General features: G+C 39.1%; 1 protein-coding gene across 10 annotated transcripts; it reads left to right on the forward strand.

Annotated features, from left to right (window-relative positions):
* Positions 1 to 265: 265 nt before the first annotated feature.
* LUC7L3 (LUC7 like 3 pre-mRNA splicing factor) lies at positions 266 to 26,780 on the forward strand. Of its 10 annotated transcripts, XM_053892181.1 has the most exons (13): positions 266 to 520; positions 11,473 to 11,539; positions 14,562 to 14,601; positions 15,589 to 15,733; positions 16,098 to 16,172; positions 17,141 to 17,245; positions 19,092 to 19,253; positions 19,643 to 19,926; positions 20,981 to 21,141; positions 24,567 to 24,707; positions 24,813 to 24,918; positions 25,369 to 25,434; positions 26,266 to 26,780. In XM_053892181.1, exons 1-12 carry the CDS (start codon positions 422 to 424, stop codon positions 25,391 to 25,393), a joined length of 1,410 nt encoding a protein of 469 aa, XP_053748156.1. In that variant the 5' UTR covers positions 266 to 421; the 3' UTR covers positions 25,394 to 25,434; positions 26,266 to 26,780. The 10 variants fall into 10 exon arrangements, 7 of the variants coding, with proteins under 7 accessions (XP_053748156.1, XP_053748155.1, XP_019271309.1 ...); XM_053892180.1 differs by having other exon boundaries at positions 25,369 to 26,780; XM_019415764.1 differs by lacking the exon at positions 25,369 to 25,434.

Below are 26,780 nucleotides of genomic sequence, written 5' to 3' on the forward strand. Positions count from 1 at the left end.
CCAGGTTTCAACACGTAGCCTCCCATTGCTTCCTGCGAAGGAGCTCAGCGAAGACGACCGCCTAGGGAAGGAGGCGTGAAGCGCTGTGGAGCTGCGTGACCCTCGGTTCCGCCAGGCTTGAAGTGGGGCGGTGCCACGGGGCAGGGGCGGAGTCCGGACCAGGCCTCGGCAGGCTCCGCCCCCCCGGCAGGCGGAAGCGGGCCCGTCCACACCTCCTAGGCCTGGGCGTATCCGCGCGGGCGCACGCGCGCGCACGGCATGCTGGGAGGGCGGCCGCGCGGCGGCCATTTTGTCTTATCGGCTCCTCTTTAGAGGAGGCTTTTCGGCCTGCAAGCAGGCCGAAGGGATTGGCGACTGTGTCGCCGGCGTTTTCTTTAGCGGGTGCCAGGGCTGGTGGGAGCAGCCGCCCGAGAAAAGCACCATGATTTCGGCCGCGCAGTTGTTGGATGAGTTAATGGGCCGGGACCGAAACCTCGCCCCGGACGAGAAGCGCAGCAACGTGCGGTGGGACCACGAGAGCGTAAGTCCCGCGGGCCTTGGGTCTGTGCCCGGGTGCCGTGGGGGAGGGGAGCGGCGCGGGCCGGGGCCGGTCCGGCCCGCGGCGCGATTTGGGGCGCGGGCCGCGCCAGGGACGAGTGAGTCTGTGGCGGGAGGGAGGAGCCCGCCCGGGTCTGGGGATGAAGGATGATTTGTTTTTGTTGTTGTTGTTTTAGTACCTAGGAAGTCGAAAAGGGCCCTTGGCAGAATTGAAGAGCACCTTAGTGAGGCAGGGAAACGCGGGAAAGGATTTTATTACATCTAGAGGCTCCGGAGTTTTCACCTCATTATAAGATAGGGAAAAGGGCACATTCTTCCGTTATTTGGGTTGAGCGTCGTATTTAGACTGAAATTTCTGGCCAGGATTAGTGGTAAAAACCGTGGCACTCTATTACTTTAGTAATAGTTCAATTTCGACGCTTATATGAGGAAATAAAATTTTAAGAGGTCATAACTTGGTAGGGTTTACCATGATGATAAACAGATACTGTTTGATAGCAGTACGTTTTAGTAAGCCCTTCATGTAGATGGTTGTCAAGATTTTTTCTTTCACGTAAAACTCACTTGATACGAGTACACGTATCTTGATGAGCCCTGAGAAACAGAATTGTTGAATCATTATATTGTACACCTGAACCTAATAAAACACTGTTAATTATGCTTGAATAAAAACTCATTTGGTCATTTTAACCTTATGAGTAAGGGTAAATATTATAATCCCATTTTCACAGGTGAGTCTTGAGAGGTTACCCAAGGTCTCTTGGCAAGTGGCGAAACTGAACCTAATCTTTGTAGTTGTGTTCACTTTCCACGATTCTATGAAACTGACTCTCTGCAGATAACCAGTCTATTTCAAGTGTTTTGAACATGCAGTGTAATGTTTTATGTTGGGTCTTAACCTGAAGAGCAGGTGTAGATTTTAATTTTACTTAGCTCGCGGTTATAACCAAACAACGTGGTAATTTAAAGGCGGTTGCTAGTCAAAATATGAAGTGTAGTTGAACAATTAAGCTGTTTTAAAAAGTTGCTTACTCTTTTTTTTTTTTTAATGTAGGCTTTAGTAAAATTTCTTTTTTGTGATGCAGGAAAACAAGTTGGTGCTAGGTGAATCCTTTCAGGATCTTAAAAAATAAGTGGCTAAAGATGTATTGAGGTGTTGCCTGATTCCAAAGTAATAGGAAGTGTTACAGTAGAATTTATTGTGTGGGGTCAAATTCATGCATCTGTCATTGAATTTAGCAGAGGTGAAGCTTTTTAAAAGCTTTTCTTTCTTTCTTTCTTTCTTTCTTTCTTTCTTTCTTTCGTTCATTCTTATATTTGGGTTTTTTCTCTGCATGTTAAAATAGGAAGCTGAGTAACTTTGTGGATTGTTTTGAACCTCTTTCTAGGCATCTGTTTGTCACAGTGAAGTCATTTTTTCTTTACTACTTGGGAATCTTTTATCTTGCTTTGCAAAACAAAACAAAATTACAATTTAGCTGATGTGCAAATAGGACATTTTGGACATTATTTTGGATTAAAGAGAAAATTGCTTTTGATTGCCTGCTCAGCAACTAGAGCAGTCTAATGTCTACGCCTCCTTGGTTTTGAACACGTGTTGTGAAGAAACTTTGTTTTCCTGTTGTATTTTATTGAGCATTGCTTTTAGTTAGCAATGAGGCTCTCAGAATAGCCACTTAGGTTTTGTCATCTCAGCTATGATCTTTCACTTTTAGTGCTTCTTGTTGATTTAAACTCTTAGTGCTTGTCACCAAGGTATTTATGCCTTTAATGACAGGTTGCACTTTATTCTCGATCAAGGGATTTGAAAAGCCAATTACTGGTATTTCAGATTTATGTCTGCTGGGAGAATGTTGGTGTTGACCTGGAACAAAGCACATGGCCTCTTCTAAATAAGACTCAATTACTCTGGGGTATAATAAAGCTCTGGAAGCTCGTGGCATCACTTCCGGGTCATTTGCATATTCTTATGCTGTTGGTTGTTAGTGGTAAAATCCTGTGAAAATGGACAACCCCAGGTTTCAGGATACTGCAACCTGATATTTCAAAATATTTTTACATTCCCATTCTATCTGGAAATTTTTCTTTGCTACATTTGCACTAGATGGGAAAAGCTGTTTCATCTGGGTGGGGTCCTTTTGTTTAACAACTGAAATAGAAACTTTACCTTAGTGGTTAAAAAAATAGTTGTTGGATGTCTGTATCTGACTGACCTGTGGAATTTGTTTTAAATGCAGATTTCTGTACCTCACCCTGGAGAGATACTGATTTTGTAGCCCTGAGGGAAAACCTTGGAAATCTGGATTTTCTTTAAATGGCCTTATGCATTCTGAAGCTTGTGAACTACAGTAGCTTCCTGACCCACTTGATTAGTCCTGGGTTTTTAATTGTGACTTAGTAGCACTTGAAGCTCCTTTTTAAGTGAAGGATGCATATCTGTGATGCAAATTATCAACCTTTCCTTTGTTATGGTGTCTATGTAACCACTATCCTGATTGAATCTTGGAAAGTGCTTTACTGGAGTTTTACAGGCATTTCCACCTTCTTTGTTGTTACCTCTGGGTCTGAAAGTAGTTTTCAGCTACAGTCAAATCAGCTTTAATACCATTCCAAGGATTCATTCATAATCCTGCTACCTCGCTTATTAATATTTTACATTTCCTTGAGGTTATTAGTATTTTTGCATTAAGCAGTTCTGTTAATTCTAAACAACTGCAGTAATGAGGAAAGCATACGATTTTAACTGCCTAGTGTGAGCATCTTTCAGTGGGTGTCCACATGGGAAGATTTCAGTGTTTGTCAGAGAAGGCGTTAATACCTTTCTAATTATCTGAATAGCTCAGATTGTAGGGGATGTGTTAAGGTTTGGTCTAGAGTTTTCAGTATCTCTTATATGATATAACAGGAACTTTGTAGTTCAAATTGAGGTTTTTACATTGTAGATCTCAATACGGAAGTGAAATATTTAACTGTTGGCTTAACTCTAAAATGAGATTTCTTGGGGCGCCTGGGTGGCTCACTCAGTTAAGTGTCGACTTTGACTCAGGTCATGATCTCACAGTTTGTGAGTTGGAGCCCCGCATTGAGGCCTGCGAGGAGCCTGCTTGAGAGTGTCTTTCTCCCCTTCTCCCTCCCTCTCCCCCTCCCCCCCACTTGTGCACACGCATACTCTCAAAAAAAAGTGAGATTTCTTTCATCATTTATCAAATTCAAGTGTGCCTCCTGCTCAGTGGGGGTTTAATAATTTATGGAGGGAGTTGAACTAAATGTTCTTTTCTAAAATCTTCAGAATGTTAACAGATACTGTCGTTGACACTGAAAGCTGTTTGAAAAAGAAAAACAATCCTGTCCACATGTTTACCTGTGAACTTTGACAACAAAAATTAGTCATTATAGCTCATGACATCTAATGTAAGCATTTTACTGGATAGTTTTCGTTCAGTTACAAAGTGTTCGTTTTGTCAGAAATGCAGGCATTTCCTGTCTTCCTGTACATAAGTGTTGGGCTTCTCCAAATTGGCAGCAGTCTATGTGTTGTGTATGTACATAACTGTTGTTTGCAGTTTCCCAAAACATATACAGAAGTAAATACTATAATAAATTGTGTACCTATGCCCAATGCCACATTAATGCGTTTATTATTGGCAGTATTATAGTTGCTATATTCTCCGCCTTTTATTTTGAAGCAGTTCTCTCATTTAAGCTTTAAAGACATCATTATATATCTCTACAATGTAAGGACTTCAAGAGAACATAACCACACTACTGTTATCACACTAAAAATGTTAGGTATTTCTTTAATATTTGTTTGATTGCTTCAGGGAAAATGTGCGTATGTATCATTAGAATTGATTTCACAGGGGGAGACAGCTTAAGTTAGTAATAATAGTGCTTCATTGTTTTATGAAATATGTTTAATTTTCTCATTTCTTAGGTGTAAGCTGGGCATATTTTCTGTTTTCATTTATTCAACAAAAATATAGAACAGAACCGTAATAGTAGAGATAGGGCACTTGGCCTGAGAGAACCATCAGTCTGGTGACAGATATAAAAGAGTAAATGTGCTTTTGTAACATGTGGTAAGTGCCACAATAGAACACATATAGCGTCTTGAAAAGCACACATCAGAGGGGCATCTAATAACCTAGACTGGGGTGGTTGGGAAAGGCATCTAAAAGTGGCTCTTAAATACTGGGAATTAGCCTCAGGGAGTGGGAGAGAAGACCTGTTACTAGGAGCTGGAGAAGATCTTAGGCTTGAGAAATTGTGAATAGTGCTGGAGGCCTTGTTGCTTTTGTTGGAGAAGGGGATGTGGATAGATGGGCAGAAATCTGGTTTTGAATGATTTTTGTAAGCCTTGTTAAAAGTTGGGACTGAATTACATTGGGGAACAAAGGCTTTAAGCAGTAGATGGAATATCAGATTGACTGTTGCCAACATGATGAATTTTAAATGCCAGTATTTAGATGACCAGAAATAGAAATTGAATAAATTCATTCTCTTTAGAATTTGCTTATAAAATGGAACTTGTTATCTCGTGGAACCAAAGATGTGTCCAAGGCTGTTAATAACTTACAATACCAAAGAAACTCTTTTAAGACATTCATAGGATTTTAGCTGGAGACCTATGTTTGTAGGTGTCTGTAAAGACATTTAAAGTTTATTTTTATTTTGAGAGGAAACACACACACAAATGAGGGAGGGTCAGAAAGAGAGGGAGAAAGCGAATTCTAAGCAGGCTCCATGCTGTCCTTGCTGGATCCCAAGAATGGTGAGTTCATGACCTGAGGGGAAACCAAGAGACCGGCCACTTAACCACCTGAGCCACCCACACGCCCCTGTAAAGACATTTACATGTGCTTTAATGATTTGAAGGCTTCACTGTCTGTAAATTATAACTAGATGGCCTGTTGGGGTGAGAAACAACTAGGGATTCAACTGACTTGGGGAAAGCAGTTTAACAAAAATAATGCAGACAGCATTGAAAATATTTGATTAGCTCAAGGGAGAATTAATATTGTTTGATTCAAGTGGGTATAGAAAGACAAAAAATAAGGTATTCTTAACATACTTTTGTGATTAGAAGTGGTCTAAATAAATGACCAGAATTGATTGTGCCTTGAAGAAGTGAATGCTAAAAAAAATAGGACTGTTTTTGTTAAGGTGTAAGTCTTAGCATAGTTTGAGTTAGATATTTATACTTCAGTTTCCTAACATGTGTAAGTGTTCTTTATACTAAATAATCTCATTTAAATACTGATTCCATTAATAATTGGGAGTTGATTTTATTATTTCAAGTTTTCCCTCTGAACTTAGCACCATTAAAATTATTTTTTACCAAAGTAAACATGCTTGCTGTAAAAAATTAAAATTTAACTTAGAAATAGTGAAAGCCTGTCCTTGCCTCCCCTCCCCATTGCCAAATCCCTCTGAAAAACTTGAAAAATTGGTGTGTATGTTTCTGTGCCTTTCCTGATAATTTACAGATGTATACACATATGTAAGTGAAAGTTACAGATAGCTTAATGTAATATTACATAACACGTAATTATGTTTATAGACGTGTACATATGTAAGTGAAAGTTACAGGTAGCTTAACGTAATAATATGTAATATATAATTAATTATATATTTAACAGTTTTAGTTTCCATTGTGGCATCTTTCCTTGTTCGTACATAAAAATCTACCTTAATTGGGGCACCTGGCTGGCTCAGTTGGTAGAGCATGTGACTCTTGATCTCAGGGTTGTGAGTTCAAGCCCCACATTGGGTGTAGAGATTACTTAAAAATAAAATCTTTAAGAAAAAAATCTACCTTAATTTTTAACTTTTTGTTCTCTGGTGGGTATGTAGATTATGTCTAATTCTTTTCCCATTACTAAGCTGCAGAGAACATTCTAGTACATATAGCTGAGTCACTTGTAGGATGGGTTCCTAGAAAGGTCATGGCTAAAGTAAACGCACGTTTTACATTTTGATGGACGCTGCCAAATTGTCCCACAGCCCTCTAGTATGTTTGGAGTATCCTTGTCACAGCACTGTATCTAATGCCAGATATTGTTTTAATTTTTGACAATTTGACTTTGTTTAATATGGGAATTTGCGTTTCAGATTTTCTAGTCAGATTTCCAAGATTGATTATTATTTCTGCTTTCTCTTGACTGCTAATGAATTCACTAAAGGATGCTATTGAGATTGAACTCTTCTGGTCAGTGGTGTTGCCTTAGATTTATCAAGAAGATAAATCACAAGAATCCTGGTCACCCCACTCCCTTGGTGCCTCCCTGTCCCACCTTTGGTTATCAGATTGTTAGCTCCATGATGCACATTTAGTAAACATTTGCTGAATAAAAGACTGTTAGTATTTTTAGTTAAAGATCCTTAGTCCCTGGGGAGAGTTTAAAAGAACCAGTCTGGAGGCATCTGAGTGGCTCAGTCAGTTGAGGGTCCAACTTTTTTTTCTTTATTAGAGAGAGAGAGCAGTGGAGGGGCAGAGAGGGAGAGAGAATCCCAAGCAGTCTCTGCGCTCTGCTTGGAGCCTGCTTGAGATTCTTTCTCCCTCTGTACCCCTCTCCCCCACTTCTCTCCCCCACTTGTGTGTGCTCTCACTCTCTTCCTGGAAAAGAAAAGAAGCAGTCTAAGTAGCTAGAGTTTAATGGGTAGAATAACATTTTTTTAAGTGTATTTATTTTGAGAGAGCCAAGAGCGCGTGCAAGCCCGTGAGCGAGGAGGGAGGAGTAGAGAGAGAAAATCCCAAGCAGGCTCCATGCTATCATGAAGTCATGACCAGAGCCGAAATCAAGAGTCTTGTGGATGGATGCTTAACCAACTGAGCCACCCAGGTTCCCCTAGAGTAACATATTTTGATGTACCAGTCATGTTACAGCGGTATCTTAAGGAGAATTGAAGAGTGGAAAAGAGCACATAGAACTGGATTAGGAAAGTGGCTTCTTTTTAAAAAAAAAAAATTTTTTTTTTAACGTTTATTTTTGAGACAGGGAGAGACAGAGCATGAATGGGGGAGGGTCAGAGAGAGGGCGACACAGAATCCGAAACAGGCTCCAGGCTCCGAGCTGTCAGCCCAGAGCCCGACGCGGGGCTCGAACCCACGGACCGCGAGATCATGACCTGAGCCGAAGTCGGCCGCTCAACTGACTGAGCCACCCAGGCACCCCAGGAAAGTGGCTTCTAATCTGGATTTTGTAAATAGCGAGGTGCTTTTAGGGCAGGTCATGTGGTTGATCTCTTAAATGGGGTGATTGGACTAAATTCTAGGTAGCACCTGGTTAGCCCACTGGTAGGCATGTCTTACTTGGTGTCCATAGTGTCTAAAACCATTAAAAAAAAAACAGTATGGTAAAAATCAGACTAATTTGTCCCCTCTCCTCATGTAACAAACATATAATTTAAATATTATAATTTCGCTATGAAACAGTGTTGTCTACTTTTTTTAGATGAGGAAACCAAGAGTTAGTCTATAGTTCACAATGGATAAGTGTGAGCCAAGATTCAAGCTCCGCACTGTGTTGTCTCTCCAAGCATACCTGTTTACACTTCCCCATTTCATACTATCATAATCTTTTTTCACATATTGTTTTCCTTATGCCTAGAATGCCTTACAGTCTTTCTCCTTCTGAACTTAAGAACCAGTTCAAGCTTCACCACCTGTGATGACCTGACAGTCCTGACTAAATTCACTTCTGTGTCTGGTGTTGCATGTATATTCTAGTACACTCTATATTTTGTTTTTGACGGTCTTCTATGAGACTGATCTTCCTGAAGAGTAGGTCTTAATTCATTCTTGGATTTCTAGCATTGTTTTTAGCACATAGTCTTAAATTATTATTGAAGTGTCACTTTCTACTTTTTAAAATTAAAATGTCATCTAAAATTAAATGCCACTTTGTTTATTTTTTGAGAGAGACAGAGAGAGGGACAGAGGATCTGAAGTGGACTCCATGCTGAGAGCAGAGAGCCCAATGTGGGGCTTAAACTCACAAACCATGAGATCATGACCTGAACCAAAGGTGGTTGCTTAACCCACTGAGATGCCCCTTTGACTTTAGTTTTTAAGGGTTTTTAAAAAAAATTCCTTTAGGTAGTCTTCACACTCAATGTGGGGCTCAAACTCAAAACCCTGAGATTAAGAGTCACATGTTCCACAGATCGACTGAGCCAGCCAGGTGCCCCTGAATGGCACTTTATTTATTTGTTTGCTTACTTGCTTATTTATTTAACTTAACTTTAAAGTCAATAAGGTTTTTTTGTTTGTTTGTTTATTTTTGAGAGAGACAGAGCCAGAGCATGAGAAGGAGAGAGGCAGGGAGAGAGGGAGACACGGAATCTGAAGCAGGTTCCAGGCTCCGAGCTGTCAGCACAGAGCCTGACGTGGGGCTGGAACCCACAGACTGTGAGATCATGACCTGAGCTGAAGTCAGGCGCTTAACCGACTGAGCCACCCAGGCGCCCTGGTTTTTTTGTTTTGTTTTTTAATGTTCATTTATTTTTAAGAGTACGAGTGGGGAAGGGGTAGAGAGAGAAGGAGATAGAATCTGAAGCAGGCTCCAGGTTCTGAGCTGTCAACACAGAGCCCACATGGTGCTTGAACTCACGAACCATGAGATCATGACCTGAGCTAAAGTTGGACGCTTAACCGACTGAGCCATCCAGGCACCCCTCAATAAGTTTTTATTTAATGAATTTTACATGTGATTCCTTCCACTGCCAATCACCATAGTTCCTCCAAAGTCAGAATCATTATCTTCAAAAAAAACTTAGAAAAAGAACTTTTTTGTTCAATCCAAATTCACTGTCCGGAGTTCCTTCTGTTGGGCTTCTTTGATCTCCACTTGAATGTGGACATATTTCAAAAATGCCCACCTGTAATCTTTGGGATCCAATTTCTTTAGGGCCCTCTAACTGCCACTTTAAATTAAAATCCCATGCAGTACTTAATTAGATTTGAGGATGTGTTTATTTAATTGAAAATACTTTATTGAAGTTTTATGTAAAAACTTCTATGTCTCATAGAACATTTAGACTTAGAGTTTTGGCCACTTAGAATCTACATTTATTTATTATTTTTAATTTCTTTTTAATGTGGGGCCTGAACTCATGGTCTCAAGATCAGGAGTCACATGCTCCACTGACCAGGCACCCAAGAATCTACTATTTTTGAGAAAGTCTTATTTGTATAAATGAAACTTAGGGTTTATGGTAAGCTAGAAATATTTTAGTTTTAAAAAACAACATATATCAGTTTATGACAAACGTTGAAGCTTAGTAGTAATCACCAGTTTTACAGAAAAGGTAAGCCACAGGTAAAGCCCAAAGTCAGATCTGGGTCCTTTTGATTTCAGTGAAAAATATTACAACTAAGATTCAGTAAGTACTATATTGATATTTCATTACCAAAAAGAATTGTATGATTTCCTGTCTAGAAAAAAGTTTATGTTTGCTTGTATTTTAGAGTCAGGAGAGGGACCATAGAGCTGTTTATTCCTTTTGTGTTTGTGTGTGTGTGTGTGTGTGTGTGTTTGTGTGTGTGTGTGTGTGTGTGTGTGTTTAGGTTTATTTTTATTTATTTCGAGAGTGAGTGAGAGCAGTGGGGACAAGGGCAGAGAGTGGGAGACAGAAGCTGGCTCCGCTCTATCAGCACAGACCCCGATGCGCATAAACCGTGAGATGGTGACCTGAGCTGAAGTTGGACACTTAACTGATTTGAGCGACCTAGGTGCCCCAATTGATTGATTTTTAAAGTTTTATTTAAGTAATCTGTATACTCAACGTGGGGCTCCAACTCACAGCCGAGACTGAGTCAGATGCTGTTCTGACTGAGCCAGCCAGGCACCCCTCGATTTCAAATTTAACATCCAGTCCTATGTATTTACAAAGAATTCTCTTAAATTTAACAGACCTTTTCTTTTCATACCTTTCAGTGTTGCACATTGATTACCTAATAACAATGAAGTAGTATAAGAAAGAAGGAGATATTTTGGAATTTTGCTTAACAGTTTTTAGCTTTTGGTTTGCAGTGTGTACAATTAAATAATCAGCTAGGGCAGTCTTGGAATATATCTGAAGGAGTTAAGAGTAAGTACTAATGGAGAGAATTAAAAGTCAGTTTCGTGTTAATAGTCTTTGCTTATACTGTAGGAGCCCATGAGGAGTCGCTTAGTGAAGTGCTCGTGTGTGAAAATATCCAGGGCGTTTCAGGGCTTGTTACAGGATCTCTTAAAGGAAAATACCCACCCAGATTGCTTTATATGAATGTTATTTGTAATTTAGACAGTGATTTCCAAATTCTAATCTGTAAATTGGTTCTGGTCTTTAACAGAGTTAGAACGATGATAACAGTGTAGGGGTTTTTTTTGTTTTCAATAAAGTTAAAATTTTCCCTTGTGGATATCTTTCCCATATTTGTTGCTTTGTGAGGAGAGTGGTGATTAAAAGTAGATAGTAGGAGGGGCACCTGGATGGCTGAGTCGGCTAAGCATCCGACTTTGGCTCAGGTCATGATCTCCTGGTTCAGGGGTTTGAGCTCCGTGTCGGGCTCTTGCTGACAGCTCAGAGCCTGGAGCCAGCTTCGGATTCTGTGTTTCCCTCTCTTTCGGCCCCCTCCTCCCTTCTCTCTCTCTCTCTCTCTCTCTCTCTCTCTCTCTCTCAAGAATAAATAAACATTAAACAAAAAAAGGTAGGTAGTAGGAAATTCTGGTGACTCTTCGTCCATCCTGACATTTTTTAGTGAAATCTGGGAGTTGGAAAGTCATGAATTTAAAAACTAATATGGCTTAACAAACGAACCTGTTCTTATACTTATTTGGTTGAAAGATGAAGGTTAAAAAATGAGAAAATAGTTATTTCGTACCCTTTTCCAATATAGTTTTAAAACCGAACAACTTAAAAAATTTAAGTACCTTTGTTTTTCTTCACTAGGTTTGTAAATATTATCTCTGTGGTTTTTGTCCCGCGGAATTGTTCACAAACACTCGTTCTGATCTTGGTAAGTGAATTTTCTATGTAACTTATATCAAATTATGATTTAAAATAAAAACTTGTACTTTATAAATTCTGAAAACTTTTCTCTTAAATAAGGTTTGTTGATAAAATAACTTCTTTCTTGGCTTAGACTTTATATTAATAAATGCCAGTCTAGTTAAACACGGTAGCTTACATGAACATACATGTCTATTTCCACTCCTTCCCAAATCTCTCCACTAAAATGAAAATTTAAAAACAAAAAAGGTATAAACAGAAGAAGAGATAACATTAGAGATGTCAACAAATTTTTGGAAGATGACAAGTGGATGGAATAGTAGCAGCAAACTCAACAGAGAAACCCTGTACCCTAAAAGTCTGCCGAAGGGAATATTAAAAGGAAGTGAGTGAGTGATCAGCAGAACCTTGGACAGGCTCAGGATTTGGAGGCACCACGTACCCTAGAACATAGTCATGGGGCTGAAAATTAAAAATTAGTCTAGTTCATGGTCTCTCAACCTTGACATTTGACATTTTGAGCTGGATGATTTTGTTTTAGGGGGGGCTGTCTTGTGTATCGTAAGACGTTTAGTAGCATTCCTGGCCTCTACCCACTAGATGCAGGTAGCCCTTGAGTGTGACAACCAAAAACATCTCCAACTAAAAAGGCATTGCCAAATGTCCCTGGAGAGACTCGTAAGACCTGTGCATCTGGTGATTCGACTTCTACTCCCACAACCTGGAGATACTAGGGGGTTATTTTCTGGAGAAATTGGACCACTGAGATTGTAGTTCATCTGAACCACAGATTGCAAAAAAAAAAAAAAACCCCAGTTGAGTGACTTCTCCCAAGAATGGTACATAATTAGTATCATTTTAGAAACGTAAAAGAGAAGTTAATTCATTAAGCACGATGCTTGCCCCAGCTCATCAGAAGCACATTAGGACTGGACAAACCTAGATATTGGGATTCCAGACATAGCACAGGGCAGTCGTGAGTAAAAATGAGACTTATAAGAGAGTTAAGTCTATATTCTTACTAGTGGGGTTTTCCCATTCCCTTCCTCTGCCCTGTTCCTAGAAGGATACAGCCAGATGTTTTTCCTCAGGCAGAAGAGAAGAGGAGTCTTTAGAGAAAGTGAACAGTTCCAGAGAAGTGATCTACAGGTACTGACCCTTGGGGAATCTCCTAAAAGAATTTTGCTGCCTTATTTTCCTGTGGTAAAGCCCATTTGTTGATAAACCCTGCCTGTGCATACGAACTTCCAGTTAGATTTTGGAAGTGTTTTTCCAGCCAAGGAATCCAAGTTAGGCCTTTGAAGAAAACTTTCAAAACAAAAGATTAACCAAAACCAATAAGAGGGGGGAAAAAGTTTAGTGAAATTAGAGATAAGGGGGGAAGGAGAAGAAAAGGTATTAAAAGTCTTTTTTTTTTTTTTTTTTTAAAGTAAGCTCTGTGGCCAACGTGGGGCTTGAACTCATGACCCTGAGTTGTATGCTCTACCAACTGAGCCAGCCAGGCACTCTAAAATATTAAAAGTCATAACTAAATTTAGTATCTTCAGAGAAATAAGAGAGGACATCAGAAATAGGATGCTATATAAAAAGGGACCTTTTGAAAAACCAAAAGAACTCTTGGAAATTAGGACTGGAGAAATCTGAATAAAATCACTATAAAGGTTTGAGAATAAAGTCAAAGAAATTTGCTGGAATGTTGGGTGATCTCACAGAAAATACTAAAATTTGACAAAATTGTATCAGTCCAACACTAATTAGAAATTCTAGAGAAAGCAGAAGAGAGCAAATTAAAAATTCTACAATACTGAAGGACGTTAGTCTCTTGATTGAGCGTGTCCTTTAAATGCTCAGCACACTGGATGAAAAAAGATCCATCCCGAGGCACACCACTGAAATTTCAGAATGGTGGGGGTGGGCCAGGAGCACACAAGATTATGAATCCGAATGGCCTCAGATTTGTCAGTAACAGCACTGGACGCTTGAAGACTTTGGAGAAACACCCTCAGGATTCTGAGTGAAAATATATTTTTTGCTGGGTTAGCTATATAGCCAAACATCAAAGCCTGCAGGTGAAAAAAAGACATTTTCAGATATGCAAGATCTCAGCAAATTTATCTCCCATGATTCTTTTCTCTGGAAATTCCACCGACACATGAGTGTAAGACCAAGGAGAAAAACAAGAGATCCAGTAAACTGCATCCAGTGCAGACCAGAAAAGGAACCTCTCAGGATGACAACTCTTATCAGTGAGTTTAGAAAATACGCAGCTGGATTGAAACAGAACAGAAAGCTCAGGGATGAAATTGAAGCTGATTATCTGATAGATTTGGAATCTTGAGAGAAATTAGTATTGAGGGACTTTCTGTAGCTGAATTAAAGTGAGAAGAATTTGGAGATACAGAAAATTAAGCAAATGAAAAGAATTCCAGCGAAAGTACGAAGTATATCATAAGTCCTCATAATGCTCCTTTTGTTGGACTCAGCAAGTAATAGTACTTGTATAGTCAAAATATAAAGTGTTTATTGAACCTAAAATTTTGATGTCTAAGATCAACCAGGAAAAGGCAAAATTGTTTAGAAATATGGAAATAAATTCCGGAAGGCGTAGTTGATGTGGTTAAAATCGGTTGCCTTCTGGAGGTAGGTGGGGGTGGGACTAGGTCAGTATTCTTGTACTCTTTGGCTTTGTTTGCAGATGCCCCAAATTAGTAAAAGATCAGCAGGTTGGCCCTCATTACAGTTTTTTTCTTGGGTGGCAGTAGGAATGATTTCTCTTTCCATGCATTCCCTCTTCTTTCTTCTTACAGTATAGTTGCTCTCCGTTATACTGATCTTGAAGATTAATGGGAACAATTTTTATGTGTTTACTTTGGGCACATTGCTTTGTGATTCATTAGGCCCAATTTAGGTGTGTACAGACTACTCAGTGATCAAATGGATCTTTTTTTAAAGAAATTTCTTTTGTTTTGGCAAGAGAAAAGGTTAACATCCCCAATAATTTATACATTACATTTCTCATTTTTTTTCAGGTCCATGTGAGAAAATTCATGATGAAAATCTTCGGAAACAGTAAGTTGTCTTTTGAGGTCCTTTCCCCTTGGTCAGTTATTTGGTTTAAAGGGGATAAGGATTAAAGAAATAATTGCAATTAGTATAAAATGAATGTCTTGTTGGGGTTCTATTCAATAGGTGGGATGGTAGAAAGTCATAGCTTCAAAAATGATACTGTTAGCCACCACATGAGTGCATACTATATGCTTAAATACTAATAAACCCTGATCTTTTTTTTTAAGAGCCCTGATTTTTTTTTTTTTATATTTATTCTGAGAGAGAGAGGGAGAGAAGGTGTGTGTGCACATGAGGTGGGGAGGGGCAGAGAGAGAAGGAGAGAATCCCAAGCAGGTTCCATGCTCAGCATAGAGCCCAGGGCAGGGTTCTGTCTCATGATCCTGGAATCATGACCTGAGCTGAAATCAAGAGTGGGACGCTTAAACTACCGAGCCACCCAGGTGCCCCTTAACATCCCTGATTTTATAAATGAGACTTATCCTGGGGCGAGGGTCACAGGTCCAGTATTGTGGTAGAGCTGTAGAGCTGTCGAAGCACCTAGATTTGCCTTATCTGTGCTCTTAACCAGACAAAATGCTAAGTACTACTTTCCTTTTACCAAGCTGAGGGACTAGAAATTTTCTTAAACACTTGATTTACCCTTCAGAGTAAATACAGCAGTGTATAAGATTAGTTAAGGGGTGCCTGGGTGGCTCAGTTGGTCGGGTGTCATGATCTCATGGCTCGTGAGTTCGATCCCTGCTGTGGGCTCTGTGCTGACAGCTCAGAGCCTGGAGCCTGCTTCAGATTCTGTGTGTGTGTGTGTGTGTGTGTGTGTGTGTGTGTGTCTGTCTCTCTTTCTCTCTCTCTGTCTCTCTTTCTCTGCCCCTCCCCACTCATGCTCTCTCTCTTCAAAAATAAACATTAACAAAAATAGTTAAGATAGAATATGTGAGTTTTAATGGATAAAGATGTGAAAAGAAAGTAACGCTTGTTTATTCTTATCAGGTATGAGAAGAGTTCTCGTTTTATGAAAGTTGGCTATGAGAGAGATTTTTTGCGATACCTGCAGAGCTTACTTGCAGAAGTAGAGCGTAGAATTAGACGAGGCCATGCTCGTTTGGCATTATCTCAAAACCAGCAGTCTTCTGGGGTGAGTATGAAATTAATTTGTTAGTCTTTGTAACATGTCCCTTTTCTCTGGAGACCCAGAGGCCTCTGTAGTATTGAAACTTGTGTTCAGGTTCATTAATTTGTGTTCTTTTAGAATGACATAAACTTAAAAGGCATTCAGTTTTTTCAGTCTTTATTAGTAGTACTGATTTTGCTAATCATTAAGATTTTTCTTCTAATTATTAGTAACTGATAAAATATGTAATTGACTATTTGAAGGTAATTGAGTTATCCTTGTGATTCAGTATTTTAACGGATGAATGCAAGTGTTCTGTATGGTATGTGAGAGCTTGAATATTCCTGTGTTTTACTTACTGATAATACATTTATTTTCTTTTCAATAGGCAGCTGGTCCAACAGGCAAAAATGAAGAAAAAATTCAGGTTCTAACAGATAAAATTGATGTACTCCTGCAGCAGGTGAGAATTGTATACATGAATAACAGAAAATCCTTGGAATAGTCCTTAACCAAAGAAGATAAAGGGATGGCAAATACATACATGTAAAGATGCTCGAAGTCATTAGATAAATACAAATTAAAACCACAATGAGACATTTACTGTTCATTCTTCTGTTAGAATGGCTAAAGCTAAGACGACTGGCCATACCAAGTGTTAATGAAGATGTGGGCAAACTGGAACTATCATACACTGCTGGTCGGAGCTAAAAATGGTATAGCCACTTTGGAAAGAGGAGGTTTCTTAAAAAGTTAAGACGCGTCATGAGTCATTCCAGTCCTAGATATTAACCCAAGAGAAATGAAAGCATATGTTTACACAGGGTTGTATAATAGCAGCTTTGTTTGTAATTGGCAAAAACCCTTAAACTGGAAACTGCTCAAATGTCTATCAGTAGACAAATGGATAAATGCTGTGGTGCATCCATGCAGTGGAATATGGCTCAGTAATAAAAATGAATGTAACAGTGGGTGAATCTTAAGATAATTAGGCTGAGTGAAAGAAGCCAGCCCAAAAAAAGGAATAAGAAGTACATAATTCCATTTACATAAAATCCTAAAAAATGCAAAGTAGTCTGTAGTGACAGAAAACAGATCAGTGGCTGCCTGGGGAGGAGGTGCTACAAAGCAAATTTAGGGTGATGGATGTGTTCATTATGTAGATGATGGTGTTAGTTTCATGGTTGTCAAAACTTACTAGATTGTACACCTTAAAAATATGCAGTTTATTGCATGTCAAATACACTTTACTAATGCTGTAAAAAATCAAAAGGATAAATTTAACCCAAAGAGGCTTCAATAAAAAAATTAGACAAAAGACCCAAAACAACCACTAAATGCTAATGAAACTTGGGAAAGAACAGAAAAATACTTAGGTAGTTTGGTTAGAAAGAAGTCTTGACTGCATTTTTTTTTTTAAATCCCTCTTAGATTGAAGAATTAGGATCTGAAGGAAAAGTAGAAGAAGCCCAGGGAATGATGAAATTAGTTGAACAGTTAAAAGAAGAGAGAGAGTTGCTTAGATCCACGACCTCGGTGAGTAGCAACCTCATTTTGATTTATCCAGGCTCTTCACTGTGAATTACTATGACCTGTTGCTACTTGAGAATCTTTGTAGACAATTTTCTAATGTCCTAAATCAGGAGTTCGCAAACTGTATCTTAAAAGGCCACACAGTAAATACTTCAGGTTTGCAGGCCAGAAGATCCCTGGCAGCTACCAAGCTCCGCTTTTATTTTATGAAAGCGACTTTGGACAGCATATAAACAAATTGACGTGGCTGTGTTCCAATAAAACTTTTATTTACAAAAACAAGCCTCTAGGTACTGGCATGCCAGCCCATGCCTTAGGACTACTCATTTGGGCCTGGGTTTTGCTTTCTTTGCTTTCTTGTTCCAATAAATTACTGTGTGTGTGTGTGTGTGTGTGTGTGTGTGTGTGTGTATGTATATGTGTATATGTGTATGTGTGTATGTATATGTATATATGTATGTTTTTATTTAATTTTGAGAGAGAGCAGGAGTTGGGGAGGGGCAGAGAGAGAGAGGGAGACACAGAGTCTGAAGCAGGCTCCAAGCTCTGAGCTGTCAGCACGGAGCCCGACCTGGGGCACGAACCCACGAACTGCAAGATCATGACCTGAGCTGAAGTTGGACACTTAACTGACTAAGCCACCCAGGCATCCCTAATTACTCCATATATATTTACCTTAGCTCAAAATTAGTGTACTCAAAGTATCTTCTACTTTTTTATATTAGAGAATGTGATATACCTGTTTTGGGTGTCGATGGTAGAAAATAATTGGTCATTGGTTCCCATATATTGAATAGGATATGTACAGATTATGCTCGGTGAGTTCAGTTCCCTAAGCATTTTGGAAAATTTTTTTTTACATAGCTCTGTGCCTAGCATGGGCTTGAATTCATGGCCCCAAGGTCAAGGGTTGCATGCTCTGCTGACTGAGCCGATTAGGTGCCTCTTGAAAAAATACACATATATATTTTATTAAAATTTTTTTTAACATCATTCATTTTTGAGAGAGCCAGCATGAGTGGGGGAGGGGCAGAGAGAGAGGGAGACACAGAATTTGAAGTAGGCTCCAGGCTCCGAGCTGTTAGGAGATAAGGACCTGAGCTAATTCAGAATCTTAACCGACTGAGCCACCCAGGCGCCCCTATTTGTATTTTTTAAATGTTTGTTTATTTTGAGAGAGAGATTGGGAGCGGGGGAGGGAGGGAATCCCAAGTCCCATTGATGTGGGGCTTGATCCCATTGAACCGTAAGATCATGACCTGAGCCGAAATCAAGAGTTGGATGCTTAACCTGCTGAGCTCAGGAAACCGCCCCCCCCACCACCAAAATACTTTTTTTAGTTTATTTATTTATTTAGAGAGGGTGCAAGTGAGGGAGGGGCAGAGAGAGAGAGGTGGGGCTCCTGCTCACCTGATGATGGAGCTCAAACTTAGGAACCATGAGATCATAACCTGAGCCAAAGTCAGATGCTTAACTGACTGAGCTACCCAGAAGCCCCCTTTAAAAATACTTTTAATATGGAGGCCACACCTTTAGCCTGTTGAACCTAAGAAAGGAATTCAGACTAAAATAGGTAGCTTTCTGAGAGGTAGTTAACCATTTTCAAGGTGGTGTGGGTAATTGACTAGTTACTGTTGAGGGACGGGGTCTCCACACTTCCTTAATGATAATGGAAAGTTGGTTGCTGTTGCCTTGTTCCCTGCTCTAAAAGTTGGCCAGTCGGTACTCAGTATTAATGGCTTTGGAGAAATGCACAAAATTAGAACTCTGTTCTAAATTTTAAGTATATATTTTGGATTTGTTTGTTCTCACTCAGATATTCTTTATAGTAACTGATTTGTCATTTCAGACGATTGAAAGTTTTGCTGCCCAAGAAAAACAAATGGAAGTTTGTGAAGTGTGTGGAGCCTTTTTGATAGTCGGAGATGCCCAGTCCCGGGTAGATGACCATTTGATGGGAAAGCAGCACATGGGATATGCCAAAATTAAAGCTACTGTTGAAGAATTAAAAGTAAGCTTTCAAGCATGCACTTTAGCCACAGCTAGTACTGTACTTCAGTGTGGCTAAAAATTGATCACATAGAGACATAAGCCTCTTGTGGATATTTTGTTGATGTGTATTATTTGAAACTAATAATCCCTATAAAATTTTGCTATTACTGAATACTATCAAAGCATTTTAATTCCTTCACTCTTTCGTGCCAGGAATTTGGGAGAAAGCCTATCCCTGAGGACTTTGTCAAGTAACATTATCTTGCATACAAACATGGTGTCAGAATTTCTACATTTTCTTTTAGGACATCAGATTCCATAAGTTGATTTACACATGTTTTACACGTCAGCCCTTGTTTGACAGAGTCTTTAAGGGTGTTTATAAAAATTGAACTTGATTTCTTTTAGGAAAAGTTAAGAAAAAGAACTGAAGAACCTGATCGTGATGAGCGTTTAAAAAAGGAGAAGCAAGAACGGGAAGAAAGAGAAAAAGAACGGGAAAGAGAAAGAGAGGAAAGAGAAAGGAAAAGACGGAGAGAAGAGGAAGAAAGAGAGAAAGAAAGGGCTAGAGACAGAGAAAGAAGAAAACGAAGTCGTTCAAGAAGTCGGCATTCAAGCCGAACCTCAGACCGAAGATGCAGCAGGTCTCGGGACCACAAAAGATCACGAAGTAGAGAAAGAAGGCGAAGCAGGTACATAGAGCACACAAGACTGTGCCCAGCATAGAGCGAGTGTGCAATAAACAGTAGTGATTACTAATGTTATTTCCTTGGTCCTTGGGAAGCTCTCAAGTACTGTCAAAGACTAGAATAGATTATGAGAGTAGAGTCAGTTAGCCACTCCATCTTCAAGGCAACTTCTTTGCTATTTCACCTGTCTAAGGAGGTTTGATGTGCTCTTACTAGGAAGTCCATGCAACTGGGTGGTCTCTTTGTTTCTCTTCTCACTGATTCTAAGAAGACATTTAAATTATAAGTTATTTTGGGTAAAATTACGTACATTTACTTTGGAGGACACCACGCTTAATACAAGAACTAAAGTGTTACCTAACTGGGATGCCTGGGTGGTTTAGTCAGTTAAGTGCCCAACTCTTGATTTCAGTTCACAGCATGATCTTACAGTTTGTAAGTTCAAGCTCCACGTCGGGCTTTGCACTGACATTGTGGAGCCTGTTTGGGATTCTTTCTCCCTCTAAAATAAACAAAAATTAGGGGCCGGTGGGTGGCTCAGTTGGTTAAGCATCTGACTTTGGCTCAGGTCATGATGGCACGGCTCATGAGTTTGAGCCCTGTATTGGGCTCTGTGCTGACAGCTCAGAGCCTGGAGCCTACTTCAGATTCTGTGTCTCCCTCTTTCTCTGCCCCTCAACCACTCACACTCTTTCTCTCTCAAAAATAAAATAAAATAACATAAAAAGTTAAAAAGAAATAAAGTGTTATGTAACTGATTCTTTAAAAACACAAAAAAAATGAAATCGGTTTTATTATTTTAGAGTTAACGATTGAAGAGGAGTCTTAAAGACCATGATAATTATCTTAGCACTATTTGAAAAGTTGAAGTTAGATTTTCAGTAACTTCTTAAGATTTCTACTGTACATATGTTTTAGTAGTGGATTCTATTCATTTGCCTTTTAAGGCTAAGTTTTGCTTAATCTTGTTAATTATTAAACAGTACATAATTTTTGCAAGGTTTTTCTCATTGTCATGTCAGCTGAAGTTGCTTTCCTTTTATTTCAAATTGTGAAGAAGCAGAGATCGACGAAGAAGCAGAAGCCATGATCGATCAGAAAGAAAACATAGATCTCGTAGTCGGGATCGAAGAAGATCAAAAAGCCGGGATCGAAAGTCCTATAAGCACAGGAGCAAAAGTCGGGACAGAGAACAAGATAGAAAATCCAAGGAGAAAGGTTAGTTTATGTGAGAATTTAATTCATTAATTAAAGATTTAATTCATTAATTAGATTATTTTAACACTCCTTTCTCTGCACTCACATTTCTTTGGAGATAGGCAGAGTTCCATTTCAAGCTATCTTCTTTTTTACTTAGAACCAACACCATTCAGTAGGAGGCAGGCATTATTTTCCCCTCCTGCTCTGACTTGTGACAGTGACAGTTGACCTGGTGTTTTCTTAGAACATGCCAAAACCACATCCTTCAGTTGTTAACCTGAGGTTTATCGTCTCAATTCTTCCAAGTATCGCATTACTCTTCAGGATTATAAGGCTGTAGAATTTATTAGCTTGGTTATTGGCAACATTTTTTTTATCTGCTGCGTGTTCCATAATATGTCTTGCAGAGTAAGTGTGCTATTTTGCATTGGTCCTCATGTGCAGCCTTCATTTACCTCCGTAATTAACTTCTAAGTTTGCAGAAGTTGAGTATCTTACATACGTCTTCACTGTGTTTTCTATTGAAACAACACGCTCTTTCCTTTCTACCTTTCCCTTTGGTTTTCTGTGGCATTCTGGTGGCTGGAGTGCACTGTCACTGCTCTGTTAATGGACTTTCTCATTTTGTCTTTGGCATGTTTTCACATGGATATTCTCATTGTTTAGCTTAGTCTTAACTGAAAGATCATTCTTTGAAAATCAGGGTCTCCCTTCTGTATTTTCTTTAGATCTTTTAAGCATCTTTCATTTTGTCTTGAATGGGCTGTTCCGCTTTGCATGGTTTTTAGGAATGAGAGCAAGGGCCTGTTTCTAATTTTCTTGGCTCTGCTTTTTCCATCCTGTCCTGCCTATTGGTGTCCGTGTTAGATCACCCGACATACGTGCTGCTGTGTTTGAGTTTGTTAAACTGGACTTTTGTGTGATACTCGTTTCTTACTTTCTTTTATGGAACTATTCTATGGTTTTTGTTTTGTGTGTGGTTTTTTTTTTGTTGTTGTGTTGGGTTTTTTTTGTTTTTTGGGCCAGACTCAGGTTTTTGTTAAACTGAGTTAGAGAAATGCCAGCACACAAACAATGGACATATATTTTTGGTCTTACGCTTTCATTTTTCCTGAAATAAGTATCCCTTTTCTTTTAAAAATATTTACATATGTTGTTTTTTCTACCACCTGGAGCAAATGTTAAATAGGAAACGACAGTTTTTTAAACTTGCTGTCACGAGCTTTATTATGTGTCATTTAAGTCCAGAAATTACTTCTGTGATTCAATAGGCAGTTGCTACAAAGGGTTATCAACTGATTTTACATTAGTTTAGAAAGTTTCACCCAACCTTTTTTGCAAGACTTTGTAAATGTGTTTTTTGGGTGAGGGGTCCAGTCTCCAGAGCCAGATTATGGGCGTCAGAGATCAAATTAATCACTTCTCTTTGAGAACTAAAGCTCTTTGCTATATTCCCTTTGTGTCGCTTAAAATAGTTGGATTGATGCCCAGGGACAATAGCTAGCCTTCAGAACTGTCTGGGATCAGAAATGAGCAATAGATGCAACTGGCTTGCTTTCAAACAGACATGTTTGTGTAATTTCTGGATGGAGCAAAAAGATGTCCTGAATTGCATAGCTGTAATAGAATCTTAATTATAATGGTGACATCATAGAATTTAATAAAAACCTTTGCTTAAGTAGAATAAGCTACATTGTTTGGATTATGGACAGATTTTCACGGAGGAAGGAGGGAAGACTTGATTTGGAGAAAGTTCTGCATCAGGTTCACCTTGAAAGATTGGGAATGCATTATAGATTTGTCTTGAACTTGGGGATCTCTTTTAAAAGCGATACGATTTACTGGCTTTTGAAAATGCCATGTAGCCATTGAGGCACGCCTAGGTATACAGATGACCAAAGGCCTGAATTCTGAGCAGGAACAGCACTTGATAATGGCACATGAGTAAGCGGAAGGTCACTACTCCAGGTGCTGTGATTGGAAGTACTTGAACGCCACAGTGAAAAGTGGTTTCTTACACAGACCTATATTTCTTAACACCAACCAATTTAAGGTTCTCTCTTTGTCAGAGAGTTTCCTTCTTTAATCCATAGCCCTGAAATCCACCACACTTTGTGGATGTCCTTAGGACTATTAAGATCTACCATATCTACATAGGGCAGAAGATAAGATTATTGGACTGACTACTAGTCCTCTACGGGGCAACAAGACGACTCTTCCTCATTGAAGCTACCCGTGCACCGGAGAAGCCCATAAGGCACAAAGGGAGGACTTGCCCACAAGGTCAGTTAGAGCACACTGTACTGGCTCAGTTCTCCTGAGTCGATGGACAGACATGGAGCAAGTCCTGCCATCAGCTACTTGGACATTGCTTCGTGTGCATTTTGCAAGTCTTATGGACTGAATCTGCTCCTTCACATAAGATCTTCAGTTCTTCCATTCTTTGAATGAGCGCCCCCTGCCACCACCATATTTTGTTTGCATTACCATCCCTCTCCTAGTTACTTGTAGTTGTGTCTTAACAACTTTGTCCAGAATCTGTAAAGGTTGTGCTTCTCTTAAAACGTCTTTCTGTCTTATGGACTACTCTGCTAGACCAGTTCTTAACTTAGTTTTAAGGGGAAAAACAATTTTTCCAGGAAGCTTGTAGTTTGTGTTAGCATTTTCTGTAGAAATCTTTTGTTAGGCAATACTTGGAACTAAAAAAGCTGGAATATTCTTGCTCCACATCCCACTTTCTGCCCCTAGTCTGAGGTTTCACCATTACGAGGAAAACAGTAGGAGAAAAAGTTGAGATACTTTTTTCGTTCTTCATGCGCAGCTGAGTTGAATTTTAATTTCTCCTTTTGGAAAAACAACTCTGAGGTGGCATCTATATTACTTTTCTTAGCAAAGCACTTTCTTAGCAAAGCGCAGTGCTTGGATTGAGATCTAAGGTCCACTTTCTTTCATTGGGCTTGTTCCTCTTAGGTGTTCAGATTGATACATATGTAAGTAGTCTGTTGCATTACCAAATCTACAGTTGGAGAAACAGGCCTATTAAATGTTGAACTGTTTTTACTTTTTACCTCAGTAACTCACTTTGTGTGAACACAGTTCTTGTGTGCTACCGTTCATACCCTTCCCATTGCCTTTTGATGTTCCTCGCCCCAGATGAAATTTACTTACATCTTAGATCCTGCAGTGATTTGGAGTTGCCCGTACTTAGTAGATTCTCACCAGTTTGAGAGAATTTGCATTCTCTTTTACCTTTTGCTCTCTCTTAATTCCCCCGTATGGTGCTCCCCGATTTTTATCCCTTTGATAGATTCGCCAAACTGTGTTACTTGCAGTGTGTGGAAAATAATTGTCTTTTCATCTCTCAATTGTTTCGCTTTTCAAAATGTCATATGTGTATTGTATTTTACTTTAAAATCCACGATCAATGTCTTCTTTTATGGCAGAAAAGAGGGGATCTGATGATAAAAAAAGTAGTGTGAAGTCCAGTAGTCGAGAAAAACAGAGTGAAGACACAAACACTGAATCAAAGGAAAGTGATACTAAGAATGAGGTCAATGGGACCAGTGAAGACATTAAATCTGAAGGTGACACTCAGTCCAATTAAAACTGATCTGATAAGACCTCAGATCAGACAGAGGTAAGTGTATTGTTTCTCACTTTGATTAGGGCTTTTTGTTACTGTTTGGCAGTGCAGCGTAAGTATGCACAGACGAAGACGGAGCTAAGCCGAGTAAGAAGACATACAAAAGCATCTTCTGAAGGAAAAGACAGTGTAGTCCTGCAAAACATTTTGAGGTACATTGTTTTGTCTCAGCTATTTTGTAGCAGACTCGTGCCCCCATTAGTGTGCCTCTTTGGAAATTACTGCCCACGTTTGTAATGTAGTCGCCATTGAAAAGTTAATTATCCTTTTTTTTAGGGATTTTGCTGTCATTTCTTTTTTTTTTCTTTTTTTTAATAAAAAGGTTGAACTGTTTTTTTTTCTTTTTGGTATTAAGTCCATCTTGTGTTGGTACATTGGCAGAGACATATGCTTTAACAACTTAAATATTTCTGAGGCACATGTTGGACTACTTTGTTTTAATTAAACTGCTAGTATTTCTTTGTCAAGGATGTTTCTAGTTTTTTGCTTTATTGCCTTGCATTCTAATGCAGTTTGTTCTGTAACTCGAGAGCCAGTAGCATTGGATTGATGGAAGTGTAGGGTTTATGAATTATTGCAGCTGACTACCATACCTCACACAGCGTTGGTGTTGTGAGCGGCCCATGAAAAGCCAAATTAAAAATCAAGGATTCAGTCAAACTAAGCAGGTACTCATGCCAGGTACTCCTTTCTCTACCCACATCCATGTTTGAATGCTATTGCCTGTGATCTTTACGCTTAACTGTTGTGTATCTTTTTTGTTCTTTACAAGACGCACAGAGGGGTTTTTTGTGTATTGCGTGAAAACTTATCAATCAAATGTTAACAGAATGGAATTTTTTTTCAACTGTATGTAGGGATGCAGTGGTGCCCAGAATTAGATATCTTTAAAGAATTTTAAATACAATAAACACTTCACATTATTCGCCTTGTTACACTCAATGCAATTCTCAAGTCTTTAAGAGGTATGTGTTTAATATTTCCTACGGTGTAGGAGAATCTGCAGGCAGCCATAGATCCCTAGGAATAGTCACTGGCTGAGACGTTTCAAGCAGCAGTGGATGGCAGAGACAGACACCTTCAATCTGTGAAATACAAGGAGTTGATGAATCATGTAGAATGAATTTGGGTTTTTAAAGAACTATTAAAAGTTAGGTTTGATGAGTTCTGAAAACCTATAAACTATTCATTCTTTGGGCTAGTGGCTTGGGATAAAAGATTTCTACGGAAAGGGAGTACCAAGTAGTTGGTTTGTCAATGGCTTTCTTCTTCTAGGACAGCAGTGTAGTGTTACGTGTGTGAGCCATTCACGCATAGGCCAGCACACGCGGGCACAGGGCTTTTAAGACCACGCTGATGCCTTGATAACTTACAAAGAATACAGACGTTCCGTGTCCATATGTTAAGTAGCAGTTAGTGACTGGGCCAACACTTAGTCATAAAAATTTGCCTTTTACATGTTGTCTAATTATCCTTTTTCCCCAACTTTTGCATTGTAGGACAACTGTTCGAAGATTTCTGGAAGAAACCTGAAAACGGCATAACATGAAGATCGACATTAAAATGAGGTGAAAGAAAACTATAGTGGCATAGAAAAGTAGAAAGCTCAGTTAGTTGTTCTGTTTTGTTTTGTTTTTTTATTAAAAATTAATTCAGGACTGACGTGACCTCCCAGATTTCAGAACACGTGTTAATAGCATATATATGCCACTGAAAACTTAGGTCCTGTATCATATTGTTTTCTTTAAGACTTTTTAAGAAATATTACCTAAACATGTGGCTTGCTCAGTGTTTAATTGCAAGTTTTCATTCTTGGACTTTGAAAACAGGATTAAACGTTAGTATTTGTGTGAATCAGATTAAGTGGGATTCCATTTTTACAACTCTGCTCTATCTAGCCTTTGGATTTAGAAGTGAAAATAAAGTATCTCTGACTTTCTGTTACAAATTTGATTGTCTCTGTCATTGAAAAGTTTTAGTATTAATCTTTTCTAATAAAGCTATTGACTCTGAA

This window comes from Panthera pardus, unplaced genomic scaffold (assembly GCF_024362965.1).
Source record: "Panthera pardus isolate Hobbes unplaced genomic scaffold, ASM2436296v1 HiC_scaffold_3, whole genome shotgun sequence".
In the NCBI taxonomy this organism is placed as follows: Eukaryota; Metazoa; Chordata; class Mammalia; order Carnivora; family Felidae; genus Panthera; species Panthera pardus.